The 23,899-nt window shown below is 40.9% G+C and overlaps 1 protein-coding gene across 2 annotated transcripts in view; it reads left to right on the top strand.

Annotated features, from left to right (window-relative positions):
* The window catches only part of Tbcd (tubulin folding cofactor D), a 47,119-nt gene that overhangs the window by 9,031 nt on the left and 14,189 nt on the right, over nucleotides 1-23,899 (top strand). For both annotated transcript variants that reach the window (XM_076202128.1, XM_076202129.1), the window contains exons 3-15: nucleotides 2,914-3,084; nucleotides 4,916-5,097; nucleotides 6,449-6,587; nucleotides 9,112-9,322; nucleotides 11,320-11,557; nucleotides 11,907-12,055; nucleotides 12,753-12,864; nucleotides 13,103-13,220; nucleotides 16,633-16,878; nucleotides 19,836-20,022; nucleotides 21,354-21,512; nucleotides 22,014-22,202; nucleotides 23,277-23,551. In XM_076202128.1, coding sequence (XP_076058243.1) covers nucleotides 2,914-3,084; nucleotides 4,916-5,097; nucleotides 6,449-6,587; nucleotides 9,112-9,322; nucleotides 11,320-11,557; nucleotides 11,907-12,055; nucleotides 12,753-12,864; nucleotides 13,103-13,220; nucleotides 16,633-16,878; nucleotides 19,836-20,022; nucleotides 21,354-21,512; nucleotides 22,014-22,202; nucleotides 23,277-23,551 — 2,376 coding nt within the window. The remainder of the gene's footprint in view (nucleotides 1-2,913; nucleotides 3,085-4,915; nucleotides 5,098-6,448; nucleotides 6,588-9,111; nucleotides 9,323-11,319; nucleotides 11,558-11,906; nucleotides 12,056-12,752; nucleotides 12,865-13,102; nucleotides 13,221-16,632; nucleotides 16,879-19,835; nucleotides 20,023-21,353; nucleotides 21,513-22,013; nucleotides 22,203-23,276; nucleotides 23,552-23,899) is intronic.

The raw sequence follows: 23,899 nt of genomic DNA, 5'->3' as shown, positions 1-23,899 counted from the left end.
GATATATAAATGGTAAACTAAAAAATAACCAGGAAATAGTGAAACTACACCAAGGGAATATACATAGAAAATACAGAAATGGCTGAAGTCATGAGGAAACACTTCAAGTTGGTTTTCACTAGAGAAAAAAAGCAACATTGGGATGAATGAAGAGAAGTGAAATCCCCCCCCCCTCCCCATGAGGGAAATAATAGTAATGCAGAAAAAAATAATGGATCAAATAATGAACCTTGATATCAGGAAATTGCATGGCCTGGATGGAATAGCAGATTGGATATTAAAAGGATATAGAGAATAATTAACAGACAAAATATATAACCTAATAAGTTGCTCACTCAAAGGAGGAGAAATACCAGAAGACTGGAAAAGTGCTGATGTCGTACCAATTTATAAAGGTGGAAATAAAGAAGACCCAACAAATTACAGACCTGTTTCCTTTACAAGCATGGTAGCTAAAATTTGTGTGAAAAAGTTATAAAAGATAGATGGATAAAACATCTGGAAAAGAACAATATACTAAATCTGAAACAACTCAGATTTAGACAGGGAAGATCATGTACCACAAATTAGATCTGTTTTTACTCAAGACTACTAGATATGAAACAAGAAAGGTATGGATGGGCTGATTGTCCTTTCCTAGATCTACAAAAGGCTTTTGATAAAGTCCCTCACAAAAAACTATTACGAAAACTGAAACCATAGGAAGGATACAAGGTAAGCTATTGAAATGGAGGACTTTTTACATGGAAGAAAAAAAGATGGTAGTGTTCAGATATAAGATTTCTACTTGGGAAGAGGTAATTAGTGGAGTTCCACAAGGATCAGTATTGGCTCCAATGATGTTTTATATTTATGTGAATTACATGGACGGTGTGGAATGTTACATGAGTTTCTTTGCAGATGATGCAAAATTGTTAAAGAAAGTGAGTACTGAAACAGACTGTGAGTCACAACAGAGAGATCTGAACAGGATTTGGGAATGGAGCCAGAAGTGGGAAGTGGACTTCAACATTAAGAAATGTAGCATAATGGAATTTGGAAAAAGTAAAATAAGGATATTAGGACAATATAAAATTGGTGAAAAGGAAATAAAAAAAGTGGGATCTGGAAAAGACCTGGGGGTGGTCCTCACAAAGGATATGTCCCCTGACAAACGTATAAACAAAATTGTCAGTGAAACCTATAACTTGCTAAGATCAATAAAGGCTTTTATTTACTTGGATGAAAAAATGGTAAAGAAAATACTAGTCACACAGATAAGACCTAAATTGGAGTATGCAGGACACTATGGTCATCCAGTACTAAAAAGAATGTAAGGAAGATTGAGAGAATCCAGAGAGCAACTACGAAGATGGCCCCAACACTTTAAGAACTGTCATATGAAGAAAGATTGTCAAAACTAGAACTACTGACTCGGGAACAAAGAAGAGAAAGAGGTGACTTGTTGACCATCTACAGAATTATGAGAGTTGTGGAGATCATTGATAGAGATGACTTACTAAGTTGGAGTAAGAGACACACAAGAGGACATGGAAGGAAGCTCAAAAAGGACATTTATAGAAGAGACCTGAAAAAACAGCTTTTCCCAAGGAATGGTGGACATATGGAACATACTAGACAAGAGGACAAGGGAGGAAGCTCAAAAAGGACAGTTATAGAAGAGACCTGAAAAAATCAGCTTTCCCCTCAGAGTGGTGGATATATGGAACATACTAGACAAAACAATAATTTAAGAGCAAATTAGATATAGTGAGATACAGGGACAGGACACCGCGAGCATAGCTCCCCTTCCTGTAAGTTACAACTAAGTAAATACACGTGCACACACACACACACACACACACACACACACACACACACACACACACACACACACACACACACATAATAAAAAATAGATGGATAAAACATCTGGAGGAGAACAATATACTAAATCTGAGACAATTTGGATTTAGGCAGGGAAGATCATGTGCCACAAATTTTATCTGTTTCTACCCAAGACTATTACATATGATACAAGAAAGGGATGGATGGGCTGATTATGCTTTTTTAGGCCTACAAAGAGCTTTTGATAAAGTTCCACACAAAAAACTATTAAGAAAACTGGAAACCATAGGAGGGATACAAGATAAAGTACTGAAATGGATGGAGGATTTCTTGCATGGAAGAAAATGAGGGTAGTGCTCAGAGATAAAAGTTCTACTTGGGAAGAGGTGATTAGTGGAGTTTCACAGGGATCAGTATTGGCTCTAATAATGTTTGCTATTTATGCAAATGACATGGACAAGGGTGTGGAATGTTACATGAGTTTCTTTGTAGATGATGCAAAATTGTTGAAGAAAGTGAGTACTGAAATGGATTCTGAGTCGTTGCAGAGAGATCTGAACAGGGTTTGGGAATGGAGTCAGAAGTGGGAAGTGGACTTCCAGCATTAAGAAATGTAACATAATGGAATTTGGAAAAAGTAAGAAAAGAATATCAGGACAATATAAAACTGGTGCAAAGGAAGTAAAGAAAGTGGGATCTGAAACACCTGGGAGTAATCACAAAGGACATGTCCCTTGATAAACAGATAAGCAAAATTGTCAGTGAAACCTTTAACCTGCTAAGATCAATAAAAGTGATTTTTACTTACTTGGATGAAGAAATTGTAAAGAAAATAGTCACTGATAAGGCCAAGATGCAGCAACACTATGGTCACCCAGTACCAAAAAGAATATAAGGAAAATTGAGAGAATCCAGAATACTACAATTAGTTAAATAGACTGGTTGTTGTAGGAAATGACATAATGGTGGAAGAAGTGTATCTGAGTGAGAGTAAAACTGAAGGAATCCCTATAAAACTTAGAATCAAAAGTCATGGTGTGATTTGTTTATGTATCTGTTATTATTTTTGCCATAAATATTTTGCAGGAACAGCCTCATCTGTTAGATGGCCATCTTGAGGGTATGCTGTCACAGTTGGTTGGATTCATTCGTGATACTCAACAGGATCCTGTGGCTAAAGGCCAGGCCTTCAAATATATGTGGCTGGTGTGCAAGGTCCGTGGACACAAGGTTGTGGCCAAGAAGCTTCCTCATGAGGTAAGTGGTGATTCTTTTTTCTTTTTCAGTATCATCCAATATATTCTATGAATCTTTTCTTCAAGGTTAATGTGGATGAAGGTGAAACTGGGAAGGGAGATGTGGGTTTTTGTGAGTGCATATGGGCCTGGTAGTGAGAAGAGTGTAGAGGAAAGGGAGGCTTTTTGGATAGATTTAAATGAGTACATAGAGGGCTTAGGGAGAAATATCAATGTAGTGGTATTGGGAGACCTTAATGCTGGGGTAGGAAATAGACCAATAGATGGAGTGGTTGGGAAGTGTGGAGTTCCAGAAAAGAAATAATGGAGAGTTGATGGTGGAGATGTGTCTAGAAAGAGAGCTGATGATAGCAAATACAGTATTTAGGAAGAAAGTCAAGCATAAGTACACATGGGAGAGGGTGGTGGATAGAAAGGTGGTAGATAGTAGGAAGAGTTAAGGAGGATGGGAGGAAATAGAAGGAAGGGTAGTGAATGGTGGGATGATGAAGCAAAGAAGATAGAAGAAAAAAGCAAGCATACAGGTGGGTTACAAAATAGGATGAGAGAATCATATGAGAGGTACAAAGAAAAGAAAAGAGAAGTAAAGCATAAGATAAAGGAGGCAAAGAGGAGAGCAGATGTGAAATGGAGTAAAAGTATGGCAGAAAATTTTGAAAGTAATAACAATTTTTTTGGAAAGAAATAAAGAGAGGAAGGGGAAGCGAATCAATTAGAGAAGAAAAAGTAAAAGGTGCAGATGGAGAGATGGTAATGGAAGAAACAGTAGTAAGGAATATGGGCAGAGTATTTTAGGGAGTTACTAAATGTTAAGGAGGATAGGGAGGGAAAGGTAGTTGCAGTGGGATGTGCTAAGAAAATGACAGTGATGAGTGAGGAAAATGGAGGAGAAATAAGAAAAGATGAGGTGAAGGAAATTATTGAAATGACAAGAGCAGGTGAGGCACCTGGGTTAGATGGGTGTCATGAATGTCTAAAAGACGGAAGTACAGTGATGATAAACTGGCTGGTGAGGTTATTTAATGTTTGTTAAAAAGAAGGTAGAGTTTCTGTATAGTTTCACTTTACAACAGAAAAAGGGAGAAGTGTGAGTGTAGTAGTTTCAGAGTGATCAGCTTTTTAAGTGTAGATGGGGAAGTTTATGAGAGGTTTTTGATTGCAGGTTTACAATTAGTGTAACTTGAATCAATAGTTGTCATTATTATTATTATCTGATAGTCAACAGCTATTGATTGTTACAACTCAGATTTGACAAATTCATCTTAAAGGACTGTGTAAATAAAATATGTCAGGACTTTGAAGAATTTTTCATTCTGTTCCACTGGAAAGGTGTGTATAGAGTTCCTTGGGACTGTTCTTGGGTCATAATGAAAATAGATAACATAAACAAATGTATAATATATATATATATATATATATATATATATATATATATATATATATATATATATATATATATATATATATATGAAAAAAAAAATCCCTTAATTTATGTTTCACTGATTGGAAATCTGTGTCCAAGCAGTGGCCTCTAGAGGTCCTTGGGCCATAACATAGATTTCTCTGGGGAGATGCTTTGGACTGTTTCTATATTACTGGCTGAAAGTAGGAGAAGGAGAAGAGTTGCCAGTTGTTAGCTCTCCATAGGTGAAAGATGAGGAAATATAATTATCAGAGTTGACAGAGAGATATCTTATACATAGTCTGAGTACCATCCCATAAGACTGTACTTCTAGATGACTGGGCATATTTTGAGGAAGTTACAGCCAAGAAATTGTCTTTACATTTTCTGTGATCTTGTTAACTCTGGTCCCATTGCACCTACATTTCAGGTAAAGGATTTAACAGCTGTGTTGTTATTGATGGAGGCAAAGGATGCTGCTGGAGACTTTTATCAAAGTTTTGTTCTTCTGCTGTGGCTCTCAATCATTGTCTACCTACCATTCAGCATGGCCAGCTTTGACACATCAGAACAGCAGGAACCACAGCAGAAGCCACAAACTGTTGTGCAGAGGTAAGGTGCCATGCAAGAGTTGGAATCAAGTCATACCCTAGGTTGTCTTGTCCATGGTTTTGATATAGTGTTCAGTCTGTAATCATGTTGAATATAGTCATGATAATAAAGAAGGATGTGGAGAATTTTAAGTATTATGTCACTTGTATCAGGGAGTAGGGGTGGAGATGAATTCTAGAGTAAGGGATACAAATAAATATCTAGGGGAATGAAGTGTCATGAGAAATGTGTCTGTGGACGAACACAAAGAGAAGACTATGAAGGAGTGATTCTACCTATGACAATATATGGAGCAGATACTTGGTATTTAAAAGAGGCAAAAAGGAAAAGGTGACAGGGATGAGTGGAGAGTGACTGTATAGATGATACTGTTATGCAAGGAGGGGGGTGGGGATAAGCGATGCTTATATGTAAAGGATGTTTTGATGCAGCCCAAAGGGATTTCTACCCATCTCTTTTTCTGCATAAGGGGATGGAGAGGGAGGGTTGCTGATGAAGTGAGGTGGCCTTGCTGTGGATGTGCTGTGTCTTGCTACAATGCTTCTGACCCAGGGCAGTGGGCGGGATACAGGGATGACCTGTTATCCATGAGGAGCTAAGATGAGAGGGGGGAAAGGGTGATTGGTGGGAGTAGGTACATACCTTTGACTTGGCTACCTCCTTATAAGGGGGAAAAAATCTCTTGGTGTATAGATAGATAGAAAGGAAAACCTAAATGTGCTTGAGATGAAGTGTTTAAAAAATATGATAGGGTTTGCAAGGATGGATAGAATGAAAAATGTGGAGATGAGGCAAAGAATGGGGGTAGAAAGAGAACTGGCAGATAGTCAATCAAAAAATGTTGGGATGGTTTGGAATATAGAATTAGCGAAGTAGCAGCAAAAAAGTGGAAAGCAGAGGTGGATGGAGTAAGCTTGAAGGAAAAACCAAGAACAAAATGATGGAGGTTCTGGATGCAAGAGGAATGTCTGTTGAGCATGAGAGGGAGAGGACAAGAAATGTGAGTGGAGAGTGGTTTTGAAAAGATGAGGAAATAACATTGCGTTAGGGGATTTCTGTTAAGGATAAAGTAGCTTCAGTTGTCATGCCCTGTTATGGAGGTCTTGCTGCATTGCTTCTGACCCAAGCAGTGGACCTGGGACAGGGATGACCCTTCCTCTGTGAGATGCTAAAATAGAAAAGACAACAGATGGGTTTAGGATGGCATGGGTGTCTGCTTTGATTCAGACACTTCCCCTTATAATGGGAAAAGGGCCTTTTGATACATGTTGAATGTATATGTATTATTTTTGTTGCTGTTATTATTTCTATTATCATCATTATATATTTAATCTGTTTTCATTATTCCTAGGCTTCTTGCTGTTGTATGGTATCATCTTTCTTCGGCCCAGAAATCCCGTGACATGGCTGCTCTGCTTGCCTCACGACTTGTCACAAGACCTGACTTGAAAGATGAGCATATGCCTGAATTTATAAGCCAGTGCCTTAAAGTGAGTGAGATGATTATTAGTGTACTTTATAGAATCTGTTTTGTCACCAAATGATTTGGTTCTGTTAAGAGTAGGACCCCACGTTGTAATTTGTTTTTCGTAATGGTTCATCCTCCCAGACTGAAAGGGCTCTGGACCTTTACAAGTCAGGACTTACTCTGATCAGGATTTTTTTACTTCTGGGCTCATGTTGTGTCACTAAACTGAAGTAGTTAACTGGTAAATACTGTGTGAAATATTGGATTTTTAGAATTGTCAGTCATGTTTCCCACTGGTTCAATAGAAAGGCTTATTAGGACATATATATCAGCTGGCTTATATTCACAACACATATAGTAACACCTTGGTTATAGTGGTTAATTGGTAATGTGAAAGTCACTAAAATGATAATTGCTGCAGTGAAATTTCATGTATGAAGATCATACAGATTCATTCAATTGCTTGCATTGGTTCTTTTTTTCAAAAGGCATTTATATATATATATATATATATATATATACAGTGGCCGCGAAAAGTTTGGGCGCAAAATTATAGGCGCCCCAACTTTCCCCTAAACTCAAAACATGTGAAAAATACAACTTTCCACCCAAACTTTTCGCTATTTTTCAATGCTAGCGTTTGTACCCGTATTTAGCCGAGACAATACACACTATTTGGCAACTCTGTTTAGGCACACTCGATGTCACATGGAGTCAGTATCTAAACATCTCTCACGAAGAGTAGTCTTTTTTTTTGCGGTGGTCTCTGTTTTTGTGCCTTGATATCTCCGTAATGGGAAGTGGTAAAGAGCTGGAAAGAGACACAGTTGTTACAATCATAACCCTCTATAAGGAGGGTTATAAGTGTAAAGATATTGCTACTCGTGTGGGAATTGGAGTGCGTCAAGTGCAAAAGTGGACCAAGAAATTTCGAGACGAAGGAAGTGACATCATTCGTACTCCAAAGCATCGCTCTGGTCGGCCAAGGAAGATATCAAATCGTAATTCTACGGTTCTAACTGCCTCCTATGGTTATTAAGAGGCAGTTAGAACCGTAGAAGTACGATTTGATATCTTCCTTGGCCGACCAGAGCGATGCTTTGGAGTACGAATGATGTCACTTCCTTCGTCTCGAAATTTCTTGGTCCACTTTTGCACTTGACGCACTCCAATTCCCACACGAGTAGCAATATCTTTACACTTATAACCCTCCTTATAGAGGGTTATGATTGTAACAACTGTGTCTCTTTCCAGCTCTTTACCACTTCCCATTACGGAGATATCAAGGCACAAAAACAGAGACCACCGCAAAAAAAAGACTACTCTCAGTGAGAGATGTTTAGATACTGACTCCATGTGACATCGAGTGCACCTAAACAGAGTTGCCAAATAGTGTGTATTGTCTCGGCTAAATACGGGTACAAACGCTAGCATTGAAAAATAGCGAAAAGTTTGGGTGGAAAGTTGTATTTTTCGCATGTTTTGAGTTTAGGGGAAAGTTGGGGTGCCTATAATTTTGCGCCCAAACTTTTCGCGGCCACTGTGTGTGTATGTATATATATATATATATATATATATATATATATATATATATATATATATATATATATATATATATATATATATATATATATATATATATATATATATAGTTTAACATCACACACACATCCTGTCGGGAGGCTAGGATGGTGCCCCTCACAGGGGGCTTTGTAGCGTGGAATTTAATTAACCATGCCCTTGGTTCAACTTCACCGGTGGCAGGATTCGAACCGCCCTCACCATGACTTTCGCTGCAAGTAACAACGCCCTAACCCACTTAGCCAGCGAGCTTCAAGAGGCATGTAGCTCTGAGATATCAAGAGGTAGTTTGCAGGTTGACTCATAAGTCACAAAGAGAAGAAATTTTGTATTACATTATTTAAGCCCTCTGTGAGGGGCACTGTCCTGGCCTCCTGATAGGAGGGGGGAGTGTGTGACGTTATACTATATCATCATCATCATCATCACCATTATTTATTATGTTAGTATTGAGCACTGTAAAACTATGTTTCATGTCATCATTGTGGTAAGGGGCTGAGATGGGAGAAGTGTTCTGTGGGTTTTAATTGTGTTTGGAGTGTGATGTGTGATTTGACTTGGCCAACTGTATGCAATATAGAATTGATTGCTTATAACATTAACATAACTAATGATTCTCTATTCTACAAATTTAGGAAGGCAAGAATGTTGTTATCACATCTTTTCAGAAACACTGCATTTAGTGTTTGTTTTAACCATATAAATCAATTGTTTATACATTCTCTGTTGTGTAGTGTGATGTTTTATACATAGAACTTGTAATCTAACACTACTTAATATTCACAAAGCAATATCGACAATAACACAAATTTCTTCTCCAAGTGATTGAGTCACTACAGTGGCCATGGCCAGGTAGTTAGGATGCATATCTCCAGCAAGGGAGAAGTGAGACTACACATTGATTGATTTTTAATGTGTATTAATCTGATGTTGTGTTTGGCTATATTTTGTATGATTTATTACAGACAGTAGAAACTCCGAAAGAAGCAACCACACAAACTGTTTTTAGCCGTATGGGTGTCATGCGAGCCCTTGGTCTACTTTTCAAACATGGTAGAAGGGAGGAGCTCATGGAGTTCTCTAAGGATGTGTTGGAACGCATTTTAGCTTGCAAGGTGCTTAGTACGGCAGAAACTCCTATCAGGAAATTGGCAGTTAAACTCATTACACGTATTGGTAAGAGAACAAAAATTTTCTGTTTGTATTTGCTCTTTGTACCTTCACAATCATGCAGAAATGGAGAAAACAGAGAGAAATCTCTTCGGGCTCAGTCAATTTATTTTTCACACATCCTCACCCCCCATCCCCCACCCACTCCCCTTCATGTGTCAGAGCATCATCAATACACAACCATTTTCCATTCACACCTATCTTCTGTCCTTTCTCAATAGACATTCCCCATCTTTCCCAATGCCTCTTTTACCCTATCCATCCAAATCATCCTTGGTGACCCCTCATGTTCACTCCTTCCACCTCTGCTTTCAACACCTCTTTTACTAATCTTTCTTCATTCATTCTTTCCATGTGTCCAAACCATCCCAATACTCTTTCATCCACCCTATCTCCCAACTCCCTTTCCACCCCATTCTCTTCTTCACCTCATTTCTCACTCTATACAGCCTAGTAACCCCTATCATACTTCTCAGGCACCTCATCTCAAACACATTCAAACTTCTCTCATCCTCCTCTTAGTATCCATACCCAAATGTCTATTTCTCATTACACTTTTTAATCCCCCAAGGTATTTACTTGCTTCTCTCAATATACATTCTACCTCCAACTCTACTCCTCCCTTCCCTGCCACATTTGCACCCAAGTATCTAAAACTATCTACTTCCTCTAGTCTCTCTCCATTAATACTCACTTCCAGTCTGCTGCCACTTTCTCTCCTTGTACATCTCATCACCTCAATTTTACCCACATTTATTTTCAACTTCCTCCTTTTGCACACAGGAATTCTGTCACTAACTCCCTCTGATCCTGCTATAAGTGCAGTATCATCAGCAAACAACAACTGGCTTATCTCCCACTTTTCTCCATTTTCTTTAACCATCTCTAATCCCCAACCCACTACCCTTGCAATTACCTCTCACACCACCCCATCCATGCATAAAATCTTGCGACACTGCTTCTTACCTAGAGCAGTGGGCGAGATGCAGGGATGACAGTCCAGGAGGAGCCAAGATAAGAGGGAAGGAAAGAGGTGGATGGGAGTTAGTATGTGGGGATGGAATGGGTGGGAGTGGTTTTTATGCCTTAGTTTTTTGGCTACCTCCCTTACAAGGGAGAAAAAGCCTTTGGTATATGTATGTATATATATCTACCTCTACAAAGTGCACATGATTAGGTGGAAGTGTTTAAGTTGGTTAAGTACAAAGAGGGAGGTGCATACACATATATCCAAAATGTTAGATATGAGACTTTCATTAAATGAGATGCTGAAAGATGGAAGTACTGCAGTACTTATGGGAGATTTTAGTTGCAAAGAAATATGTTGGGAAGAGATAACAGTGAAAAATGGAGAGCACCAATGGGGAAATATATTACTCAACATGACTATAGGACATACAATGACACAATGGGTAAAAGAAAACACTAAGGAAGAACTGTTGAGACTAGATTTATTATTTACATCAGAACCTGAAATTGTGGACAAAATTGAATACAAGACACCAATTGCGAAGAGAGACCACATACTTCTTAAATACAAACTAAAGGAGGAAATATATATAGAGAGAAATGAGAAGCACAGAAAAGGAAGACTGATGTATAATAAAACAGATTTTGAGAAACTTAGGAAATTTTTTCTTAAAGCAAACTGGGAAAAATTCCACAAGGAAGAAACACAAGTGAAAGAAAAATTGATGATTCTGATGAAAATCTATAAAGGAGTGGATCAATATGTCCCAAATCAAAAACAGGTCAAAAGATTAGTGAGGCCATGTCTATAGTAGTTACTGTAAAAAAGGTAAATGAAAGGAAATGACATTAAGAGAATATGAGCTTAGTCAAATATATACAGCACCTTCATATAAAATTTGTTTTAAAATTGGTTGTTTGGAATCCATCCCAATCATGACTGTTAGGAACTGTATTATTACCATTGTATGTCTTAGCCATTCACCCATGAAGTGTCTTTGGGCCTGTTTTAATCAAGTTACCCTGTGTTACAGGGTTGACTTTCCTGAAGCCACGTGTGGCATCATGGCGATACCAACGTGGAAAGCGAACCTTAGCCATCAATATGCTTCGCAATACAGCAGGTCAGAACCAGGAAGCACTTCAGAAGGAACTTGAACTAAATGAGGAGATGGAACTAGATCAGGAAGAAGAAGAAGAGGTACCAGAGGAAATTGAGGAAGTCATAGACTACTTACTTCAAGGTCTCAAGGACCAGGATACAGTAGTAAGGCAAGTATGCTGCATCTCTAAAATTGAATAACGTAGTTGTCATTCTATTGAAGATTGTTGAAGCTTTATGTACTGTGTAATCATTGTTATTTTCAAGTTTGTAGTGCCCTTTGACATAACCTGATCAATCAATCTGTTGTTTTGGTTGTCTTTTACAAGAGGTCCACAGACCCCAGGAAACCCATCATGGCCATTAATTCAGCCCTTTTGTCACTCATTGAAGAGATTTTGTAATGCTGCATAGAACAAGTGAGTGTAGGATGTAGGACAGTGTAGTATAATTCCACAAGTTGGTGCTCACACAACACAGGGAACTTCATTGCTGATACAAATTCTTATGTGTATCCAGATGGTCGGCTGCCAAAGGTGTTGGACGACTGACAGAACGGTTAGCACAAAGGCTGGGTGATGATGTAGTGGGTGCACTCCTTGACTTGTTTTCATCAAGTGAATCCCATCGAGCCTGGCATGGTGGCTGTCTTGCTCTTGCAGAACTAGGTATGTCTGTTACGTTTTGTTTTATAAATGGCCACTGATCTGGAACACATAATGGCACATGAGAACCTGTGCTGCCACATGGTAAGAGCTTCAAATACTACATTCATAAGATATCAACATGTAAGATACATGAAATTCTGATTTTACATTCATTTGATACATTTTTTGTTGCACGTTAAGGGGACACTACAGTAGTGGCATGTTACCATACCACACCCTACCTAACTTTAACCCATAACCCAAATTTTTTTTTTTTTTTTTTTTTTTTTTTTTTTTTTTTTTTTTGTTATGAAATATAGTTATCCAAGTATCTGGAGTGATAGGGTATCAGAATATATACGATTATGGGGGTCTGTCTCCAAAACCACAGGAGGAGTTTGTGAACAAACAGACAGACAGAGGCTACTACTTTATTATAGTAGATATGATGATGATGATATGGTTTAATGTCACAGACTCCCCCCCCTATCGGGAGGCTGGGACAGTGCCTCCTGATTTAATGATCCATGCCCTTGGTTCAACTTTGCCAAGGGCATGGTTCATTAAATTCCATGCTACAAAGTCCTCTGTAAGGGGAACCATCCTAGCCTCCCAATAGGGGGGAGTTTGTGATATTAAACCATATCATATTATTAGATGATTTAGAATGTACCTGCAGAACATTGTATGAATAATCTTTGACTGGAATTTCTTGCAGCTCGTCGAGGACTTCTAGTTCCTGAACGTTTAGGAGAAGTGCTACCAGTGTTGGAGAAGGCACTGATTTATGATGATCTCCAGGGACAGTGTGCTGTTGGGGAAAATATTAGGTGAGAAGTTTTTATATGTTGGAAGATCCATTTTCTTTTGGAGTGTCTTTGACCAGCAACATTTTTCAACTCAAGTGTTACATGAGAGAGATCAGCTTCTCTTTCTCACTTTGTGAATACTTGAGGGAATGAATGTTATTATTATCATTATTTTTTTATTATTCTGACTGTATTTTTAGTTATCTTGCAGTGATGTTTACACTAACATGTTTTTGATATGGAGTTTCCTCTTATTCAGGGATGCAGCATGCTATGTGTGCTGGGCATTTGCACGGGCTTACCATCCAGAACAGCTAGCACCTTTAGTGCAGCGCCTTGCCCAAGGCCTATTGGTGGTAGCACTCTTTGATAGAGAGGTTTGTAACATAGCTATTTATTTATTTTTATTATTATTATTATTATTATTATTATTAATTATCAATTATTATTATTACTTCCCCACCACCACCTTATTTGGGGGCTGGGAGTGGGGATGGTTTGGGTGGGGGTGTGACCAGATTTTGAAAACTGGGATACGGGACACCTAAATTGGAGAGGTATATGAATAATGTGTACAAGCTCACATCTCCAGGACTTGTACTTTTTATTTATTTATTTTATTTTTTTTCCAGTTGCTTTAAAGGGGTGTGTCCATTGTATATTTTGTTTCAAGCAACAATCATGACAGATTAACTCAAGCGGAGCTACGCCCCTGCCCCAGCCATGTTGCCAGATCAGCTCGATGCTCATATATATATATAATTCCACTCAGATATTGTTGCTTTCGAATTAATATACCTGTAATATGTAAAATTTTCTCAAATTTTCATGTGAATTGTTTAAAATCTTTAAAATACAGGACAAAACACTTCCCAGGGAGAGTTGATATAGGATGCTGGACAAATGCTTTAAATATGGGATGATCCCATATAGTACAGGACGTCGGGTCACCCTGGGTTGGTGTGTGGAGCGGGAGGGACTGGAGGAGGGGTGGTGAATGGTGGGATGATAAATTGGGGAGGGTTGTGGAAGAAAAGAGGCAGACGTTCATGGATTGGTTGCAGGATAGGACGGGAGAATCATGTGAGAGTTGCGAGGACGGAAGAGGAGAGGTGGAGCACGGGATGGGGGAGATTGGGGGAAGAGCAGATGTGAAGTGAGGTGAAAGTGTGACGGAGGATTTTGAAAGTGATGGGGAGATGTTTTGGAGGGAAGTTGGGAGAGGAGGGGAGGTAAATCAAGTGGAGGGGAGGGGGTGAGAGTGTCTGAAAAAGGGAGGTATAGTGATGGTGGACTGGCTGGTGGAGTTGTTTGGTGTTTGTCTGGGGGAGGGTGGAGTGCCGGAAGATTGGAGGAGTAACTGTATGGTTCTGCTTTGCAGGGGAGGGGGACGGGTGTGGGTGTGGTGGTTTTGGGGGGGTTGGTTTATTGAATATAGTTGGGGTGTGTGTGGGAGGGTTTTGGTTGTGTAGCAATGCTACTGTTGGTGAAGAGAAAGAGGTTTTGGTGAGTTTTTCTCCTTTATTTTAAGGTACGAGTGAACTGGTTTTACATGCAGTTGAAGCCACTACATATACCGCATGGGTAGTCACCAGTGGTGCGTAATTGCATAATTGCACTGGGTTAGGTTAGGTCGGGTCAAGGAGGGCCGCACTGGCAGAGAAGCATCAGGTTGTGGGCGACATCATACACATTCCATGCCACGTGATGATCATGGTGTGTACAGTTGGGAGGATTGGAGGGAGGAGTCGGGGGTGTTGGGGAGCAGCGTGGGTTTGGGATATGTGGGGGTTGCGTGGATTTTTGTGGTGGGGTGGATGTGTGGAGGGGGTAGGGATGTTTTTTGGGCCATTGTGGATTTGAAGGGGGCTTGTGGTGGAGTGTTGTGGGTGTGTGGGATGGGAATGGGGCTGTTGGAAGCAGTCAGGAGTTTTTGCAAGAGTGGTGAAGCCTGTGTTGAAGTTGGAGGTGGAGAGAGTGGGTGGTTTGAGATGGAGGTGGAACTTCACTGGGGATGTGTTTGTGTTGCCTTGGCTGTTCAATTTGTACATGGATGGTGTGGTGCAAGGGTTGGGCACGGGGGTGGTAGGCTGGTAATTGGAGATAGTTAAGGAAGGTGGAGAAAAGTGGGAGATAAGCCAGTTGTTGTTTGCTGGCGACACTACACTTGTGGCAGGATTGGAGGGATTGGGGAGATTGGTGACGGGGTTTGGGAGGGTGTGCGGGGGAAGGAGGTTGAAGATGGATGTGGGTGAAAGTGGGGTGATGAGATGTGCAGGGGAGAGTTTAGCAGCAGGTTGGAGGTGAGTATTGGGAGAGAGATACTGAAGGGGGTGGATGTCTTTGGATATTTGGGTATGAATATGGCTGGAGTGGGAGGAATGGGGGTGGAGGTGGAATTCAGATTGGGAGTGGCGGGTAAATGCCTTGGGGGATTGAAAAATGTGATGATAGGTACGAGACATTTGGGAGTGGATGCTGGGAGGAGATTATATGGCGGGTAATTGTGCTGACAGCACTGTGTGGGGTAGAAGTGTGGAGCATAAGAGAGAAGTAGTTTGAATGTGTTTGAGATGGGGTGCCTGGGAGGTATAATAGGGGTTGCTAGGCTGGATGGAGTGAGAAGCGAGGAGGTGAGCAGGAGGGCAGGGGGTGGAGGGGGAGTTGGGAGATGGGGTGGATGGGGCAGTACTGGGATGGTTTGGACACATAGAAGGAATGAGTGAGGAAATATTAGTAAAAGAGGTGTGGAAGGAGTGAACATGAAGGGGTGACGGAGGATGCGATGGATGAATCGGGCAAAAGGGGCATTGGGAAGGAGGGGATTGCCTGTTGAGGAAGGAAGGGAGAAAACAAAAGATAGGGGTGAGTAGAGAATGGTTGTGTATGGATGATGCTGTGATGCATGGAAGGGAGTGGGTGGGGGATGGGGGGTGAGGGAGCATGTATGAATGATATTTTGATGCAACTTGAAGGGATTTCTCCCTATCTTCTCTTTTTCTGCATGAGGGGACAGAGGGGGGTCACTGATTAAATGAAGCTGCCTTGCTGTGGATGTGCTGTGTTTTGCTACACTGCTTCTGACCCAGGGCAGTGGGCGAGATGTAGGGATGACCCATCATCCAGGAGTAGCCAAGATAAGAGGGAGGGGGTGGAGTATGTGGGGATGGAATGGGTGGGAGTGGATTTTATGCCCTTGTATTTTGGCTACCTTCCTTGTAAGGAGGAAATGGCCATTGGTGTACGTATGTATGAACCTTACTAGTATGTCAATGGTAGTTTTGATTCAATGTAAAGGTAGTCACAGTACATGATACTGCATCTACCCATCTTCTGCTCCTTCTCCCAGGGTGTCATAGTTGCAGGGATATATTTGTGAGGCAAGTAACAAGAGCTAGTTCCATGTGGGGTGTTGCAAATTATTTTCACGAGGCAGGTCACAAGAACTATCTTCATGGGCTGAAGGACATATAACAATCAAAAGTGAGATCTGGGATCTTGGGGCTCTCATCTAGTGGAAAGAGTTGTCCCTTTAGTTTCAGTGTTGGATGATTCATGGTTGTCTTGGGTGGTCAGTTTACATAGATATTGTACTGTGCATAGCAATAATTACTTAGGAAATGTATATGTGATGTTGGTCAGGACTAGAACCACATTAAGGAATAAGGTCAGATAATGTAGAAATGTTCTATGGATTTGATCTGCTTTAGCCTGGAGCCAACAGATGACACTGGTGAGAATGAATTTTTTTTCCTGTTCCTGCTTTCTGTAACCATCCTGATTTAACAGATTCCAGTTCGCCGTGCAGCGTCTGCAGCTTTCCAGGAGCATGTGGGAAGGCAGGGGGTTTTCCCCCATGGTATTGAGTTACTGACAACTGTAGACTATTATGCTGTTGGAATTCGCAACCGTGCCTATCTTGAGCTTAGTGTGTCAGTGGCCCAGCACAAGGAGTACACACATTCTCTTGTTATTCATCTGCTCAAGCACAAGGTCAATCACTGGGACTCGGCTGTGAGAGAACTTGCTGCAAAGGTGTGTATCCTTGACCTAATTTACCTTGTTTGAATATAATAAAAACCCACTGTGGTTGGATTTAAGAAAAGAAAGGAAATAACGATTTCCGTATATTTCTTTTCTTAAATCCAACCACAGTGGGTTTTTAGTGTATTTATTAATGTGTTACGACATTACTGGACAGTTGTTTGAATATATATTTATGTGTATACCTCCATACTGAAGTACACTTTAACCCAAGACATAAAACACCACCAATTCCTTAAGTGGGTTCATGTCATGGGCCTGAACACCCACACAAGTGGCAGTGAGAGTATTGCATTAAGATACCTAGGTGTATTGACTTCATGGTGACATTCAACGAGGAATTAACCTCTTCAATACGAGAGAAATTCTTGTGCGCAGCATCAGATGCCTGATGTACGATGATTCAGTGATGCATCACAATACTTGCATTACAAGATATAAAATTGGAGCTATATTATTCATTCTTTTTCACTCTGAATATATGAATAACTACAGAAAATGCAATCACAAGCCACTTCACAGAATACAGGGGTCTTTCAGCTATGACTATAGAATAGATATAATCAAGACGCTGACGCCGGTATCCTTGTCTACCCACTCACGCCTCATGGCACCTATGTTGGTGTTGTTGTATGGAAGAGGTTAAGGGCTATTTTGATGTGATCCTATGGACCATAGTACATCATTCATCACTGTGCATCTTAAGAGTGTGATGGGTAGGGTGTTAGAAGTAGCAAGAGGGCAAAAGAGGGAAGGAATAGTATTGTTGGTTAGTGATGAAATAGGTAAATGTGTTATGGCATAGAGAGAAGTGTCATCAAGGATAATGTGGGGAATGAAGTTGGGATAGAGATAAAGGCCTTTGTGAGTGCGTGTGACCCTGGTAGTGAGAAAAGTGAGGAATAGAAGGAAGTGTTTTGGATTGATTTAAATGAATGTGTAGAATTTTAGGAGAACTTTATATGTACTGTATTAAGAGGATTAAGGGAATTTGGGAAGGTATACGATAGGAGAAAGTTAAAGGTAAATGTGGGTAAAAGGTTATGAGATGTGAAAGGGGAGAGGATGGCAGTTAGTTGCAAGTAAGTCTAAAAGGAGAGAGGCTGGAGGAAGTGGATAGGTTTAGGTATTTGGGGTCTCATGTGACAAGAAAGGAAGGAGTGGAGGTGGAGGTAAATTGTAGACTGAGAGAAGCAAGTAAATTATTTGGGGGGATTTGAAAAGTGTCGTGAGAAATAGGCATTTGGGAATGGATGCAAAGAGGAGATAGTATGGAAGGGTGATTGTGCAAATGGCACTGTATGGGGCAGAGACTTGAAATAGAGGTAAAGAAGAAAATTTTAAATGTAATTGAGATGAAATGTCTAAAGGAGGGTAGAGTGCTGGAGGACCAGTACAGTGCCTGTATAGTATGGAAGGGTGATTTGGCGACAGCACTGTATGGGGCAGGAACATAGAACATAATATAGGAAGAGTTTAAATGTATTTGAAATGAAATCCATGAGAAATATGGTAGGGGTTGACCCGTCATCCAAGAGGAGCCAAGAAAAGAGGGAGGGGGGTGATAAATGGGAGTGGAATATGTGTGGATGAAATGTGTGGAAGTGGATTTATATCTTTAACTTTGGCTAACTCCTTTGTAAGGGGGTAAAGGCTGTTGGTATATATTTGTATATATGAGATGAAATGTCTGAGAAGTATGATAAAGGTTGAATAGAGTAAGAAACAAGGAGGTGATGTGAGGGGGTAAATGGGAGTGGAAAAGGAGATGGGAGACAGGGCTGACGAAAGTACTGGGATGGTTTGGACACATGGAAAAATATGGGAGAAGAAAAATTAGTAAAAGAGGTGTAGATGGCAGAGGTGGATGGAGTGAACTTGAGGGGACGGCCGAGGATGAGATGGATGGATGGGGCAAAAGGGGTATTGAGCAAGAGAGGAATGCCTGTTGAGCAAGGAAGGGATTCGGCAGGAAATATGGGTGAGTGAAGAATGGCTGTGTATAGATGATACTTTGATGCAAGTAAGGGAGGGGGTGGGGGATGGGAGTGTACGGAGTAGTTATGTGTGAATGATATTTTGATGCAGCCCAAAGGGATGTCTCCCTGTCTTCTCTTTTTCTGCATGAGGTGATGGAGAAGGGGGATGGGTCACTGATTAAGTGAAGTGACCTTGCTGTGGACGTGTTGTGTCTTGCCGCATTGCTTATGACTCAGGGCAGTGGGCGGGATACAGGGATGACCCATCATCCATGAGGAGCTAAGATAAGAGGAAAGGGTTTTGGATGGGTGTGGGTACATACCTTTTGACTTGGCAACCTCCCTTGTAAGAGGAAAAAAGCCCTTGGTGTGTAGATAGTAGTGTTTGGAGATCTTAATGCTAGAGCAAGTCATCTTCATTACTCCACCCAGACAACACAATATGCCTTCCTCGAGTAACTTTAGGACAGTCTGATGTCCTAAGTACATAGACTCTATTTGAAGTGATATCATTTCGGGTCTCCAAGTAACCTTAACCCCTTCCATACGGTGCCGCACACGTAGGCGTCATGGGGAGCGAGTGTATTCGCGAGGCTGCCATATCGGCGTCTTGATTATATTTATTGTAGACCCCCCTCCATAATGACATTCTTTCTAATTCTTTTGTAATCGCATTTTCTATGGTTATCAAAATTCACGGGTGAAGAGAGAACGATCAATATAAGCGGTGACTATATTTTATGATGCGAGTATTATTACGACACGTCGTACGGCTGGCATTGGCTGCTGCCACCGAGATCTAAGTCCATGACGCCTACGTGTGCGGCACTGTATGGAAGGGGTTAAAATCTGGGAAGAGGAACATTAGATAGGAAAAACAGTGTATCACAGCCACTTTGAATTTGATATGTGACAATATTCTTTTGTAAAGGCTGCAGACATTGACTATATTAAAAAATATTTTTACAGGCATTGCATAACCTCACTGGGCTCTGTCCAGAGTTGATGGCCGAGGAGGTGCTACCAGAGTTACTGACCATGTCCACCTGCAGCATATTGACCACAAGACACGGTGCACTGTTTGCTTTGGGAAATGTTATCCATGGACTTGCAGCTGCAGCAAAGAAAAGGAATTTACATCACACTACTTGGATCAGTAAGTGGTCCTGTATGCATGTTCATAAAAGCATTATAATATAGCTATATATACATATACCTAAGGCTTCTTCCCCCTTACAAGGAAGGTAGCCAAAAAACAAACATATAAAATCAGCTCCCACCCATTCCATTCCCACATACTCCATTCCCATTCACCCCCCTCCCTCCCTCTTATCTTGGCTCCTCCTGGATGATGGGTCATCCCTGTATCTTGTCCACTGCCCTGGGTCAGAAGCAGTGTTGCAAGGCACAGCACATCCACAGCAAAGCCACCTCATTAAATCGGCACCCCCCCCCACTGTCCCTTCATGCAGAAAAAGAGAAGATGGGGAGAAATCCCTTTGGGTTGCATCAAATAATTATTTCACACATATTTCCTCACCCCCCCCATCCCCCATCCACTCCCTTCCATGTATCACAGCATCATCTATACACAACCATTCTCCATTCGCCCCTATCTTCTGTCCTCTCCATCCTTCCTCAACAAACATTCCCCTCTTTCCCAATGCCCTTTTCACCTCACCCATCCATCATATCCTTGGTTGCCCCGTCATGTTCACTCCTTCTACCTCTACCTTCCACACCTCTTTTACTAATCTTTTTTCACTCATTCTTTCCATCTGTCCAAACCATCCCAATACTCTTCCATCAGTCCTATCTCCCAGCTCCCTTTCCACCCCCATTCTCCTCCTCACCTCCTCGTTTCTCACTCTATCCACCCTAGTAACCCCTATCATACTCCTCATGCACCTTGTCTCAAACATATTTAAACTCGTCTCTTCCTCTCTTATGTTCCATGTTTCTGCCTTATACAGTGCTGTCAGCACAATTACTCCATACAATCTCCTCTTAGTATCCATTCCCAAATGTCTATTTCTCATTACACTTTTTAATCCCCCAAGGCATTTACTTGCTTCCCACAATCTACATTTTACCTCCACTTCCACTCCTCCCTTTCCTGCCACATTTGCACCCAAGTATCTAAAACTATCCACTTCCTCCAGTCTCTCTCCCTTAATATATACTTCCAGTCTGCTTCCACTTTCTCCCCTTGTACATCTCATCACCTTACTTTTACTCACATTTATCTTCAACTTTCTTGTTTCACACACATTCCCAAACTCTGTCACTAACTTCCTCAATCCTTCCTCTAATCCTGCCACAATCATCTCCAATCCCTGACCCATCACCTTTGTATTTATTTCTTGCACCACCCTATCTATGTGTAAATATATAATGATATATATATATATAATCTAGCTATACTGTGGTATTAACTACTTTGACTCAATTGTCATATCATTACTGACCAGTCATTGATCACTTTAGGTAACAGCATTATTGAAGGTGTGTGTGATGTTGTGTCTAATCTTGAGCGACGCAAGCTGTATCGGGGCCTGGGTGGAGAATATATGAAACAGGCTAGTTCTGTCTTCATCCAGCACTGTACTCTTGCTGCATTGCCTATCCATGGCAAACCAGTCATTGGTAGGTTGTCTGTTTTGTATTAGAATTTAGGAGGATGGGGGTCTTGTACATACTGTTTATTCTATTCATGAGTGACTCAGCTACAAGTGGAATGTTATCCACAAACAACAACTGGCTCATCTCACTTCTGTCCACTCTCACCTACTACTAATTCCTACCCAGCATCTGTCCACCTACACACTTTTCCTCTCTCCACTACTCATCCCTCACTTCAGACTTTTCACTTGCTTTCATCTCTTTGTAATGTGTATTTAATATATGATAGTGTTCTCTATCATTAATAATATATTTTGGTGAAAACAAGTGCTTTCACTGTTTTGTGTTATGGCTTTAAGATGTTTAATTTTGCTACTCAATTGTGCTGTTATCATTAACCATAAAGAGAAGAGATGTATCAAAGTCTTCAGTATAAAGGTTTGGTATGGTGCAATATGAAAATTCAGCCTTTAGTTTTAGGATTGGACTCGGTCAGAGTTAAGTGATTGATTTATTTTCATACAGAGGACTGGTTCCATGTGTTAGATGAATGCATCATTTATGTGGAAGACAATATCCGGGCAGCAGGTCTAGCTGCTCTGCCTGTCTTCCTTGCAGAATACTACAATAAGTCACCAAAGCTGGTTGAGCAATATATACAGGGCACAAATACAGACAAGGAACCTCAACGCATTGGATATTTAGCAGCTCTAGGTATGTATTTCTGTATTCTGGGGATATTGATTGCATAATTACATGCAGTCAACAGTCATGGGACTTGGGTGCCCCTACAGACCAGAACCACACATTCATCTATGTTAGGGTTTAGAATTTCTACTCATAAAGGAATGATGATAACTGTGCAGTATTGCTGACCCTTCTTCATACAGTTCCCTTGAACCTGCTCTTTCCCATTTCTGTAATACTGCCTCATCCTAACCACCCAGTAGTGGTGGTAGGAGGGGAGAAAAAATGCTGCCACAATGTTTGCATGCATGTTGTAGAAGTTGATGAATGGAACAGCATGAGGGGACTAGGGATCCTCCACTATTTTTCTCCTACAAGAAGTCAAGGCATAAGAGAGACTGGGGGGAATTCCAATCATGACTCTAGTAGCTGGGTCATTAAATATGCATGGATGTGGTACAAATGAGAGTAAAATAAGAGAAATTGGTAGTATGTGAGGAGGAAGATGGATGTGTTAGTGTTGAGTGAAACTTAATTGAAAAGGAATGCTGAATTTGAGTCTAGGAGTGCGCTGGGTAAGGTGTCTGGTGTGATGAGGGGCCAAAGGGAGTGGCATATATACATACATGCATATACCAAAGGCTTCCTTACCCTTACAGGGGGGGTAGCCAAAAAGAAAAAGGCATAGAAACCACTCCCACCCATTCCATTTCCTATATATTCCATTCCCCTCCACCCTCCCCCCTCCCTCTTATCTTGGCGCCTCCTGGGGCTCTGCTAGTAAATGCTGAAATAGATAATGTGGGTGAAGGTGGAATTGGAATGAGAGGTACATTCTTTTGAGTGCAAATGTTCCTGGTAGTTTGGGAGGAATACAAATGATAGTGTTGGGAGATCTCAATACCAAAGGAGATGAGGAGATAGATGGAGTAGTAGGGAGGTTCGGGATATGAGGCATGAACTAGTTAGATACAGCCCATAACTCCCCAAGAGGGAAAAGGAAAAGAAAAAAGAAAAAAAGACTGAAATGGCTGCCCCATTTAAGTGTGAGTTTGGAAATTCATGTCCAAAATACTATACTAAGATTTGCCTTTATTGCAGGTAGCCTTCCTGTGGAAGTGCTGGAGGGTCAGTTAGATAAAGTGATCAAGTGCCCTCTAGAAGCTTTGGTCATAACACCAGCAACTGCCTCACATGCTCTCAGCCGTAAGCAAGCCATACAGGCACTAGAGCAGATCCTAGCAACTGTGGGCATACGCAAAGAAGGTCACCCCAGCAAATGTTTTTGTGGTGGCAACTTAAAAGATGTTTTACGTACTCTTCTCACCTGCCTTGATGACTACACCATGGATCGAAGGGGTGATATAGGTGCCTGGGTATGTATAGATATAATTATCCCTTCATTTTTGTATTGCTTCTGACCCAGGCAGGGGGTGGAGGGGGGGCCAGGGATGACTCTTCATCCTCAAGGATCTAAGGTAGAAGGGGGAAGAAGCTTTTTGGTATATGAATGAATTTTTTTTTTTTTTAATTGATTTTTTTTATTCATACATACATACATATACCAAGGCTTTTTCCACCTTTACAAGGGTGGTAGCCAAAAAGAAAAAGGCATAAAACCATTCCCACCCATTCCATCCCTAAATACACTCCACCTCCTGGATGATGGGTCATCCCTGCACCTTGTCCACTGCCCTGGGTCAGAGGCAGTGTCGCAAGATACA

This window comes from Oratosquilla oratoria, chromosome 18, assembly GCF_046742065.1.
Source record: "Oratosquilla oratoria isolate Oo_2021 chromosome 18, ASM4674206v1, whole genome shotgun sequence".
Taxonomy (NCBI): domain Eukaryota; kingdom Metazoa; phylum Arthropoda; class Malacostraca; order Stomatopoda; family Squillidae; genus Oratosquilla; species Oratosquilla oratoria.
The sequence above is the reverse complement of the archived record's forward strand: the minus strand, read 5'-3'. Positions and strand labels throughout refer to the sequence as shown.